General features: G+C 43.4%; 1 protein-coding gene across 1 annotated transcript in view; it reads left to right on the top strand.

The window, feature by feature from the left end:
- Positions 1-492: 492 nt before the first annotated feature.
- Positions 493-12970, top strand: part of LOC148010809 (uncharacterized) — a 69596-nt gene continuing 57118 nt past the window's right edge. Inside the window, exon 1 of the mRNA XM_087671302.1 lies at positions 493-1132. Within this exon, the coding sequence (XP_087527428.1) occupies positions 612-1132 (521 nt within the window). The 5' untranslated portion in view covers positions 493-611. The remainder of the gene's footprint in view (positions 1133-12970) is intronic.

Consider the following 12970-nt stretch of genomic DNA (forward strand, 5'->3'; position numbering starts at 1 on the left):
AGAGAGAGAGGTAAAAACATTAGGGGAAGAGAGGTAAGAAAAATTTGGGGATAGAAAGAGAGAGAGAGAGGTAAGAAAAACTAGGGGGAGAGAGAAACAAAATAGAGAGAGATTTAAAAACGAGGGGAGAGAGGGAGGTAAAAAAAAGAGAAGAGGGGATAGTGCAAAGGTGCTGCGAAACATAATGTTCGCACACAAAGAACCCACCCTAGTATAGATTTATGGTATATTAGTTAAGGAGAGGTAGGGGGCGGGTGCCACGTGGCAGCCCCCATCTCCCCCACAAAAAAAAAGAGAATGCGGGGGCGGGTGCCACACCTCCAGCACCCGCCCCCCCATAAAAATCGCACCTGCCAGGGCGAGTCTAGGCACGGAGCGCCTAGTATAGATTTACGGTACGATGATAGAAATAGAAAATATCCGCATTAAGGAAAAAGGGATCGAAGGACATGGCACAAAGGAGATATACATACCTGTTGCAAAGGATATCCAACCAATGAGAAAAGAAAAAAGAATTGTAAGGATGGCAGGAGATGCATGGCAAGCGATTAAAAACATTCCTTAAAACATTCGACGAGGTGTGATTAGAGTGGCATCTCTGATTGTCGAGTATGCCAATGTCGTCCGTAAGACAGGCCTCTCTTCTCCTTCACAGCAATAGCAGCAGCAGCAGCAGCAGCAGCAACTGGAGATGCCTGACTGCAAGAAGGCTCACACCCCCAGACACGCTCCCTCAGCCTCTGCTCTCTCGACAAGCTCCTGTGCTAAGATGCTCATACACAGACGACTTCAAGGGTGTGGAAGACGCACCGCCCGCAGCCCCCTTCACGCCCTCCGAGTTGAACCTGCCATTGGCAAGCCAGGCACCTTCTCAATCATCTGCCCAAACACAACAGCAGCAGGAAGAAGCCATTGGAGGTGACGCGAAGGCAGCCGTCAAGAATGATAATGTATTGGACGCAGCCACCAGAACACTGGACGAATTGACCGTGGCCCAGCTGGCCGTCTATGGGGCTGTCTTTGCAGGTGGGCTATTCTTCCTGGAGGCCATCCTGAACTCATTTGAAGTCCTTCCTCTCTTCCCCGAGACTCTGCAGCTCATTGGAGTACTGTATTCCATCCTGCTTGCCAGGTAATTTTGCCCGCAGACAGGGGTATGACTTTTCTGTTGATCACAGCCTTTATTGTCGCCACCATCAGCGTCATAGCCAGAGATGCTGTCATCATCGTCATCATTACCATCAACATGATTAGGGCGAGGTGTCATGGCTGTCAATAAATAACCTAGAGACACTCACAATTTGTCATCAGCTATTTTACTATTAGTTGTGCCCTTATGATATAATCGTGGATGGTGATGATACACCGGCAACTTTATTACTAGTTGTGCCCTTATGATAGTGCATCTCACACCTATCCTGCATGAGTCCTGCCTTATGGCCTCGAAGGTCAAGCTGATTGTATGGAAATTTCTTTACTTTCTTGTGTGGTATGGTGCATCTATCTTTCAGGAGCTCATCCAGACTGCTGCTGCTGCTGCTTTCTGGGACCTGTTCAAGTACGACATACTCCAACACCTTCTCCTGACACCTCTATGATGGTCCTAGAGGCCCCTGATTGTATCATCTTCATTCTCACTATCATTCATTACAACTCAGCATTCTGCAGACTATGTTCTCCATGTTGTGGTACACTGCATTTTTCTGTGTTTGCCATACCATTTCTTTATAGGTCATGACCGCAGTAGATCTCTTTTGTTTTTGGGAGAGGTAGTTGATTCATGGCTGTTTGGACACGTTTCAGTCAGCAAAAAAAAGGTGCCAACATTAATAACCTTGTTGATGACATGGCAACTTATTTATGTTGGCTGAATCGGAGTCACGTTTTTTTAGTGTCTTACTGCACAATGGACAAGGACCTCTTTAAGGCAACTTGTGGTTGTGTTGGGATGGAGGTTGTGGACAAGGTGAGTGCTAAGAAAGTGGATAATAGAGATCCAGTTAACAACACATCTTCTTCTCCTTTTGTTCGGGCTAATTGTGAGGAGCAGCAAGGATTGAGAGTCTTGCTCATGTATTGAAGTGCACATGAGATCGAGGCAAGCCAAAAAGTTCATGGCTTGGTTGTGGTGAAGATTGTTTTCGGCAATTGAGATGGAAGAAGAGCTGTCTGGATAGGTCAATTAAGCAACTTCGTGGATTCGAATTGCTCGTTCATGCTTAGGGTCTTGAAGCCATACTTGTAAAAATCTCTATTAAGTGCTGTAAGAAAGGTTTGAAGATCTTTTCCATCTTTTTGTGTTTCCTCATATTCTATCGAGTTGTACAAATTAGGACCTAGTGTATTACAGCCAACTCTCAATGGTGAGCAAGTTGCGGTTGGATTAGAGAATTCCTTTTTTCTTTTCCCTTCTTTTGTACAACAAATTATGTGGATTTTCTTTTTCCAACCATGGAGAGTTTGTCCGAAGAGTGTGTGATGCAAGTGGAGGGAGCACATGCGGTAGGGGAGGTGTTATGCCTGGATGTGATATCACTTTACCAAGAGCATACTCTTCTTCAAAGCTAGTTGAATTCTTTTGGATCGATCTCTTAGCTTTGAAGAGAATTGCGGGCATTGTAATATCCCCACACTCCTGCTCCCCTTATGTACAGGGGCTTGTGGAAGGGGGGGGGGTGTTATAATATTAGGGTTAGTAGAAGAAGAACCTTAATACTTCTCATTTTCTCATGTTTATTCTTCAGCCACCATTCTCAAATGTTGTCATCATCATTGAATTGAACCGTCGCTATACTAGCTTCATCATTGGCATCATTATCACTATAAAACTCATTGACATCGTCATGCCTGCCATGTCATCAGGATTCATGCTTGTCATCAACGAGATGACCAAAGTCGCTGCCGTACCAGAGATGAAAGGGAGAGGGATTCGGACAAAAACCTCATAGTTGCCATTGTACTTGACAGTAGCAACAAAGGATGGTAATCATGGCATACTTGAAATTCTCGGTCTGTCCATTAGTTTGCGGATAAAAAGTGGTAGTAACTTTGTGACAAGGTGTAAATACCTTGAACAATTTAGTATGCTTACAATTATAATATTCACTAATTTTTGAGGCTTAGTCACTTAAGGAATATAGATAGAATAAATACTTGAGGCTGAATATGACAATTACTTAGATAGCCGTCAATACTTAAAAAGAAATTGAGACAGATTGAGAATGGAAGATGAGCAACACCCTTGAAGGAATGCATTTCTACTCAATCCCAATCCCTTAGGGATAAGCTCAATTATCATCAAGGTAAGAGTGAGTAGTAGTAGTTTTCACTCTCATAAAATCATGCAAAAGATGTTCATGTACATATGCATCACATATTGTTGAGCTAAAAATGCATTACATGCTGATTAGCCTCTAAAATAGCCCTAAAACATGCTTAATTAATGAAAAACCTTAATTTGGGAGGGTCCATCTACATTTCTAAATAAATAGGCTGCCCATCACTAAGCCTTATCCTTTGTGCAAGCTTTCTTACCCTTACATGCTGATTTGAGCCATTAGCCTTCCTCCATGTGGCTGTCTAGCCTTCGCTACTACTGTCATCACTGCATGTGCTGCTCCAGCTCGTGGCAATTGCCCTTTCAGGTGCTGCCCGTTGCCTAGCGCTCCTATTGTTGATGCATTTCGCCCCGGACAACCATTGGCAGCTCCAATTGACACTTCTTTGGCTGTGTTTAATTACTTCAAGTATCATCAACATCTTTGGACATTGTGCTAGCTTGCATTTGTATCATGAGCTTGTGCCAAGCAATACTTTTGCTTCATTAGGCAATTGCTCCACACTTGCGTTTGCACCTTCTAGCTATCACTTGTCATCATTCACTACCTCTATTGCTTGCGTTTGGTTCCTCAACAGCAGCCTTTGGCATCAAGTTTAGTAGTTCCCTCACCTCCGACACTCCGACTGGTGGTCATAGCACTCGAGATCCATCTTTGGTGGACGCTACACTTCGACATTCTATTGCTTGGTCCTTAAGTATTTTCTATACTCTTACATTCATTTTTAGAGTTCATTCACTTCAAAGTCTTCTCTCTCTTTCTTTTTGTATGTGTTTGTTTCTGTGTTTGCATTTTGTGTTTTGCATTTAGGGTTTGAGTTTTTGCACATCACTTTTTATGTCTTTGTGTTTTTGTTGTGGTTGTATACTTTGTGTTTTCTCAGTGTGAACCCTAGTAGTTTTTTCACATGAACAGTGCACTGATGATGAATACCTCTAAATGCAAGATACTTTGAAAACTGTTTGGAAAGATATTCACCCCCCTTGTCAATGCGAAGGGTTCAAATGCAAAAGCCGCTTTGGTTTTCCACCATGGCAATAAAAGTCTTGAAGCAAGAGAAGACTTCAAACTTAGATTTCAGCCTATATATCCAAGTGAATTGGGATTTATCATCTATGAATTTGACAAAATATGGAATTTCACCAATGGATTTGGTTTGCATAGGACCACAAACAACACTATGAAAGAGATGCAAAATAGATGGTGAATGAATATGAGAATCCTTAGGAAAGGAAAATCGATACATCTTACCAAGTAAATAACCTTTACATATGTGATTTGATAAAAAGTGAATTTTTGGAAGATCTTTGACCATATCCTTTGATTGGAGCTTCATCAATGCTCAATAGTTAATGTGGCCAAGCCTTTGATGCCATAAATATGTATCATGAAAAGATTCCTTTGTTAATAAGGCGTTGTCAATAGGATTTTCAGCAAGTTGCTGATCGTAAGTATCAAGACGATAGAGACCTTTAGTGAGGATGCCTATCAAGACAATGGAAGAAGAAACTTGATCATCATATATTGCACATCGGGGGCCATAAAAAATGACGCAGAACCCTGAAGTTGCAATGGTTGAAATGGAAATAAGATTCTTCTTGATGTCGGGCATATAGAGAACATCATGCAATGTCAAAGGACTCAGGAGTGCCCAAGAGAGAGAGAACCTGCACATGCCCGATGCCTTTGATTGCATATGAGGCATTGTTAGCACACATAGCTATACTCCTCTTAGGTATATGAAAGAGAGGAAAATAATGTTTGGCAAGAAGTGATGTGCTTAGATGCACCATTGTCGAAATACCAAGTAGAAGCCGCATCAGTAATAGAAAAAGAAGCATCATGAATTGAAGGATTATAGTGACACTAAATGAAAAAAGTATAATCCTTAAACTAAGAATAGTTTGCGATGTCATGTGTAAGAGCAAGATCGACTCCTTATTCTTCTTCTTTGATGCAATGCGCTTATGGCATTCAATGATGTTGGGCCTTGTCTTTTGGCAATAATTACACCTCTTAGGTTTATTGAATGTACCCTTGGAAGGATTGGAAGAGGATGAGCGAACATGGAAGGGTGTCTTCGATGTAGAAGGGGTGGAAGAAGAAGGATTACCAACATGAAAGTTTGCTGATTTTTGACTAGTATTCTTGCGTTTTACCATGGGTTTGGGTTTTCCACGATGATGGGTGGAAATAGCTTGTTCAGTTGCCATGGTAGCATTGTGGTTGAGTTGGCTTTGTTCTTCTAGCAACAAAAGAGACACAAGCTTGTCAAAATTATAGGTAACTTGATTACCCATAGTTACCAATTGCAAAGTGGTAGCAAAATCTTGATATGACTCCGGTAGACCATTAAGAGTGATAAAAACAAGCTGATTATGAGAAACTTCTTCATCAATATTTAATAATTGCTTAATAAGATCTTTGATGTGTAAGCCATCTTGTGGGCTATGTGTTGATTCCCTTTGATCCATGATTTGAGCTCTTTAGGCAATTAAATTGTCATTAAATGCAGTTGTTGCCCCTAGTATCCTAGGTACTAAGTGACACTAGGATTTGGGTTTATTTTAGGGTTTTCTATGACGGTTAAGCCATTAGGGTTTCATTTTTTATTATTTAAAGACACTTCGTGTCTCATTTGCACATAAGTGTGGCATTATTCAGTGTGATTGCCTCTAGTGTTGTACGCTCTCTTACTCATTAATGCACAGTCTCTTATTTGTGATTCAATATCATTGGGCATCGATTATTCTTTCATTCTCATTCATTTTCTATTAAATTAATTGCACAATTGCTCCACGCCTAGGCTAGCAGTGGTATCAAAGCCATCTACCTTTGTCACCCTTGTCGTCGCTCGCGTTCATTTGCCACCAACCATTGCCATTGAGCCTCCGCTTGGCTGGCTGCCCCACAAGCCATTGCCACTGCACCGGCAATTCTCCTGTTGAGAAACTCTTCATCCTTCACCCGCAGTTTGCGTTTTTGCGTTTTGCGTGTAGGGTTTGCAGCCCCAAAAGGGGCACCACCCCCTAGACTGACTATGCCTATTTATAGGCCACTCTCTTACTCATTCTTCACGGCTGATTCATTCAGTCCGTCACCTCTTCTCTCTGGCCTCTCCACCACCCTCACACCCCTTCAGGAGGACATTGCGGTTCGTGGTTCGTGGCTGTCTTCATCATCTTCCTTGTGCTACGACACCCTTGTTCCCTTGTATCACATTCACTCCATGATTTAGAACTTCATCATTCCATTCATCAGAGTTTATTCTCTCTTCTCTTCTCTTCTCCATGTTTGCCGAGTTCACTCTATGTTCCTCCCCGCAAACCCTACTATCTCGCTGGTATGTCATCTGTTGACATGGTATTAGAGCCGGATTTGCTCAAACGGCGGCAATCATCCTCCACTCGAGTAATGGCAATGATTGGTGGTGGGTTTGGCATCAACTTCTCTTCTTCTTTCAGTGCATCAAAATCTTGTTTTTGCAGGTTTCAGGTGTTTTCAGCTTGCTGCCCACACCCTTTCGCGGAGGACATCGCAGTCTCAGTTGTCCCTTGCTGTCATCTACAGTCTGGTGCTGGTTTCCAGCCTTCCACCCGCAGTTTTCAGCTATTTACAGCAGAGCGACTGTTGCTGATCACTCTCCGTTCAGAAAAAAATCTCGTTTTTGCAGATTTCAGGTATTTCAGCTTGCTGCCCACGCCTCGGAAGCGGAGGACATCGCGGTCCAAGCTGTTGTTGCTGTCTACAACAGTCTGACCCCTGTTTCCAGCCTACTACACACTGTTCGGAGCTGATTTCAACATGCTGACTGTTGTTGCTGGTTTTTCCTGCGTTTTTAGTCTTTCTCTCTCCTCATCAGAGAAAACAAAGACCAGTGGCGGGTTCAGCATCAACTTTTGATTTCTCTATCATTTCCATTGCGCATTGGAAGATATCCCTTTTCTCCCTCCCACCCTCCCTTGTCCAGTTTACCAAACCGGTACCATGGCATCTCCACTGACAGATTGCCCTTCTACTGGGTGTTCCTACTGTAGCATGAACAGTCATCCCACCGAAGACTGTCAACATCGATCTTTGCTCCCCACCCCTTTGGAGTATATGCGTCTTCCACCAGGCACTCCTTGTGCCACCTCTCCTTTTTGGGCCACAGAGATCGTTTTGCTTCGGCTATTAGAGTATTATGCTCAAGGCAATAGGCTGCAACCGACATGCACTAAGTCCTTTCGAGCACATGGAGGCTCTAAGACCTTATGAGGTGATAAGCCCTTCTAGAGACCACCCCACTGCACGGAGGTTTCCCCCACCTACTTTCGAGTACAATGGCTTCCACTATCCACATCTCCTCCACAGTCCACTCTCCTGAGCGCCCACAACTGTTCCCCACCCTTGGCTCATCCTGAGCCTCCTTCTTCCCCACCCTCTTCCACTTAGGTTCGAGAGGCCACTTTTGGGTGCTTTCTGGCTTCTTCCGAACCCCAGATACCTTCTTTGGCACGACCGACGACACTTCCTTCGTCATCAGATGTTTCATAATCCGTGAGCCATGAGTGGTTGGATTCCCTTTCTCTCTTAGACTGGGATTCGGAGGGGAATTTTCTTACTTCGCCCTCAGAGGGGGCTTCCAGTTCTTCTTCCTCGTCTTCAGAGAGGGCTCCTATTTCTACTCCTTCCGATTTAGAGAGGGACCCTATGTGTCACGAAGTTCTTCCCACACCACCACCTTTCACTTTTGAGGAGTGGCTCTCCTTTGAGTAGTCATTTCCTCTACTCATACCCAAGATCTAGAGGATCTACCTTGATCGGGGCCCTAGGGTATTTAGCAGGGGCTTGGTGGCTAGGCCTTCGTATTCCTTTCAGTATGGAGTCACAGAGCTAGTGGCTTTTCTCCTGAGGTTGAGTTTTGGGTTTTACAGCTTATCTTGTCTTGATTATCTTCAAAGGTCTCCTTTCAAGTGGTATTCTCAGATTACAGGGTGGATGTCAACATGGAGCCACCTCCTGAGATCAAGTACATTCATATCCTTATGGTTCTCGGCACCACATAAAGTTCGACATTCCTCCTATGCATTGCATGTTTTCGTCATCTTTGTACTAGGGCGCTTGGGCAATTGAACAATTTCCCCATGAGGGATACTGTCGAAGTGGCACCTGCTGCATGAGCATTCTTTAGCATGGAGCATTCCATCTCCACCTCACTCCTCTTCTTCCTCTTTTTGGGCCTGAGAGGGGGTGTTGAGAAACCCTTCACCCTTCACCCGCAGTTTGCGTTTTTGCATTTCTGCGTCTTGCGTTTAGGGTTTGTAGCCCTAGAAAGGGGCACCGCCCTAGACTGACTATGCCTATTTATAGGCCACTCTCTCACTCATTCTTCACGGCTGATTCATTCAGTCAGTCACCTCTTCTCTCTAGCCTCTCCACCGCCCTCACACCCCTTTAGGAGGACATTGCGGTTTGTGGTTTGTGGTTGTCTTCATCATCTTCCTTGTGCTACGGCACCCTTGTTCCCTTATATCACATTCACTCCATGATTTAGAACTTCATCATTCCATTCATCATAGTTTTTTCTTTATTCTCTTCTCTTCTCCATGTTTGTCGAGTTCACTTCGTGTTCCTCCCCGCAAACCCTATTGTCTCGCTGGCACATAATCTTTTGACATTACCTTCAATTGCTAATGTTGCCCTACTACGACCTGCCACGGTGGTCTCGCCTCACCAAAGTGGTCCTGACGATTTGCTTGTTGGTTGTTGCACCTGTTGCTCTCTATGCTGCTTGTCATCGATTTGCCGATGTGACTTACTTTTGCTTTTTTTGGCATGTCCCTATTGTGTTGTTGCCATCTTCATGCACTTTCTGCCCGTCACAAACCCTTGCTTGATCACCACACTATGACTAGTCGTTGCCTTGCCATGCGCTGCGACCAAACGGTCACGCTTGAAGTGTCGCCTGCTTGGCTCTCCATCAATTGCCCATTGCCGCTTATGGTAGCTACGTCAACAAGTTAGTTGACATCCTTTCAAAGCGATGCTGTGTTTCCTGTTCTCGCTGACACACCTTTGTTTTAGAAAAACAACAATTATGCTTTTATCTAATATATTCTAGTATTCCTTATTTTCATGTAATTTAAGCCCCTGTTTCTACACAAGCCCCTTTTCAAGCACAGTCCAGGACCAATTCGGGGCTTTTCATCAAATTGACCAAATTCCACTCCAATTCCGCCATTGAATTTGGGGCTTTTTCAGAATTTGGCATTCTTCATTGACATGGAGGCTCAATTCTGGCACACGCATACACACACACACACATACACACACACTCTCTCTCTCTCTCTCTCTCTCTCTCTCTCTCAGAAATCCATAGGCACTTTTCCTAGTAGTGTGTGGGATTGTGCTGGTAAGTCACTGGGTAGCCGATGTGCACCCTTTGCCTGATGCCCTGGCTTCTTTGGGGTGGGATGCCTTGGGGTAAAAGAAAAAATATATCAAGGGCTTATTTCTCATGGCTCATTTTAGGCGTGAGAGGGTGTGTTGAGCTAAAAATTATTAGCCTGACTTAAACAGCCCCAAAATACACTTAATTAATGAAGAAAACCTCTTATTTGAAAAAGAAACGCGATCTTAAAGAGTTATTGTGTTCCACATGCAAAACCCTAATTTGGGTGGCCCAAACTTTCTATAAATATGCATGTAGCCCATCACTCTCCCTCAATCTCGTTTTTGTAGGTTTCGGGAGCCTCATCTTTGTTGCCCACACCTCGTTCGTGGAGGACATTACGGTCAGCCACTTGCTACCATCTAGTACTTGATTCCAGTCTTCCTCGCCTGTTTGCAGTTGTGGCTAGGTCCCAGGAGTTGTTACCTATAGTTTGGTACTGACACCATTAGCTATTTGTTGTTGCCCTGATCTTCTCTCTTTTGAATGCTGTGTTTGTAGTTTTTGGCTGCCACTTTGACATTCTCTCACCCTCGTTTTCTGCGTTTGCACCTAATAGCTGTCGCCTAGCTTTTCTCTCTTTTTGGGTATCTGCGCTTTTAGTCTTTCTTTCTCTTACACTATTGATCGCATCACATCTAACCTTCCTTGGCTTTGTTTGTTGGTGTTCGACTCGTGGAGGCTGCGTTTGCTGTGATTCGTGATTCGTTCGGCATACGACACACTCTATAGCTCATAACCTATACCTTGATCTCAGAGATATGAGAGTTCGAGGTTCAGTTTTCATTGTGTAGTGTGTTGTTGCATGAGCATTGTATATTCATTATTCATTGTGTTCACTGTTTCTTTGTTATCCTAACCCTAACCCTAACTATGTTTTGAGTTTATGAATCTGTGCTTTGTCGTATGATTGCTTTTGTGCCTTTTGCGTTTATAGTATTTCTTCATATTGTAATTATTGCCGAAAGACAGGGCATGACATCACTGAATGTTGTAAGCGCATTACATCGGAAAAGGAGAAGTCCGGTCTTGCTCTTACATATGAGACTGCGAACTATTCTTAGTTTAAGGATTATACTTTTTTCATTCCGTGTCAGTATAATCCTTCTATTCACGATGCTTCTTTTTGTATTACTGATGCGGCTTCTACTTGGTATTTCAATAGTGGTGCATCTAAGTACATCACCTCTTGCCAAACATTATTTTCACTCTTTGATGTACCTAATGGGGGTAGAGTTATGTGTGCTAACAATGCCTCTTATGTAGTTAAAGGCATTGGACATGTGCAGGTTGTCTCCCTCTTAGGCACTTTGTCATGAGGACATGTATTTTTGAAACCTCACTTAACATGTGGATTAATTTTTAATCACATGATTAAGTAAATGATGCACATGTGAGGTGCAATTGGGATTAAAGTAAATTTACGAGCCCGGGACCCGAAGAAATCACGGGATGTCAAAGGCAAAAGTTGCTATAAGTTATGCTGCATAGGTACTTGGTGGTATTTGGTGCTAGTTGTTGGCCTAGGTCATCCATTTGGCCATAAGTGTTAGTTGGTGACACTAGAGAAGTGGTGTTTAATGGTACCTAACGCCAATCTGATGGTCAAAGATGACGCAGAGACACTCGGAAATGGAAGTTGCCTAGCTAATTTAATTATTGGCCAGCCAGATTATTTTTCAGTGCATCGAAATAATTATTAGATTAATTTTTAGTATTTTAAGATTGAAAATCAATATTTAATTATGGAAAATGTTGGGAAAACCATTTGGGAAGGTTGCCACTTGTGAAAAATGCCCATGCAAGACTGAAAAACGTCTTTAGAGGTTGGAGAGAGGCATTTCTATAAATTCAGCCTGCAAGAGAGAGGGAGGGGAGGCTGCTGGTTTGATTTGCAGCCATTGGAGGACCTTCTAAGGCAGCCAGGGGCAAAAGAAGACCAATCAACAGCAGGAGACAACACCTACAGGCTGTTGAGGCAGGGCAACTGAAACCAGCCTTCCTTCTCAGATAGGGTGGTTTAACCTGATTAAGCACTTAATTACAACAATCAGTAAGTGAACATAAATTGAAATGCTCACTTTACCTTCATAATCTTGGATAGTGGACACCTTGTTGGCCCCAAAACTGGCACCCCTTTCTGTATTTCTTTAATTTCAATTGCTAATGGATAAATTACAAGCCGGATTTCACGATCTCCTTGGCTGATTCAAAAGCCCCTTGTTGTTCCAAAAATCAGCAAAGCATTCGGGCAAATTGCCCCTTGGTTTTTACCTAGGACTTGCTCTAATGGAACCCCAACTGGTCAAGTGCTGCCCCGAATTCACAATAAATGGGCTGGTATCTGAAATCCTCACAATTCCACGAATTTCCGGTGCTGATTTTAGTGTATAATGCCTTTGACTGATGGCATGGGTCCTAAGGTGGCTGCTAAACCCTAATTATTGCTGTAATTTAGGGTTTACAGCAGTAAACTCTCTGTTGTCCCCACCAAATTTGGCTGTACTTTGCTACTAATGGCTGAGAATTACTGAGAATGCTTGAGCATAGATTGGAGGAGATGAGAGAATGCTGTAGAGAGAGAGAAAATGGGCTGAAATGTATCTTTTGATTTGTAGCTTTGATGACAAATCTGATGGCACCAACAGCTTCAAAAGGGGGGTAAAACACCAGCTCGTCCGACACTAGCTTGGCTGGTGCTCCCTCCTCTTCTACTGTCACCTCTCTTGAGGCGGAAGAGAAAACTTGCTGCCCCCTATCTTGTCGCGGCGTGCGATCAATCGTCGTCGCCTCTCATAGCCAAATCTGATCACCTCCTCTCCCTCCACCAAGCTCTCGAATGGCTGCAATCAGCTTCCACCACCCTCCAACAGCCTTCTCCCTAGTTGCATGGGAAAGTTTTGCCAAGTGGCAGCCTTTCTAATGCATTTTCAGCCATTAAATTAAAATTTCAGAATTAATTAATTTGGAAAATTAATTTCAGCCCTTTTGACCCTGTCCAAAATTAAACATGCCCATCTGTAATGAAATTGGCTAGGCCATTTGCAACTTGGAGTGGTTTCCAACCTCTGTTGACCCTTAGACTAGCATTAATTAATTAATTAATGCTAGTCCCTAGTGTCACCACTGACACTTAATGGCCAAACAATTGTCCTAGGGTCCAACCTGGCACCAACTGACCACCAAAACCCAGTTGGCA

The sequence above is a fragment of the Lygodium microphyllum genome, chromosome 29 (genome assembly GCF_053477565.2).
Source record: "Lygodium microphyllum isolate KBCC chromosome 29, Lygodium_microphyllum_v1.1.10, whole genome shotgun sequence".
Lineage (NCBI taxonomy): Eukaryota > Viridiplantae > Streptophyta > Polypodiopsida > Schizaeales > Lygodiaceae > Lygodium > Lygodium microphyllum.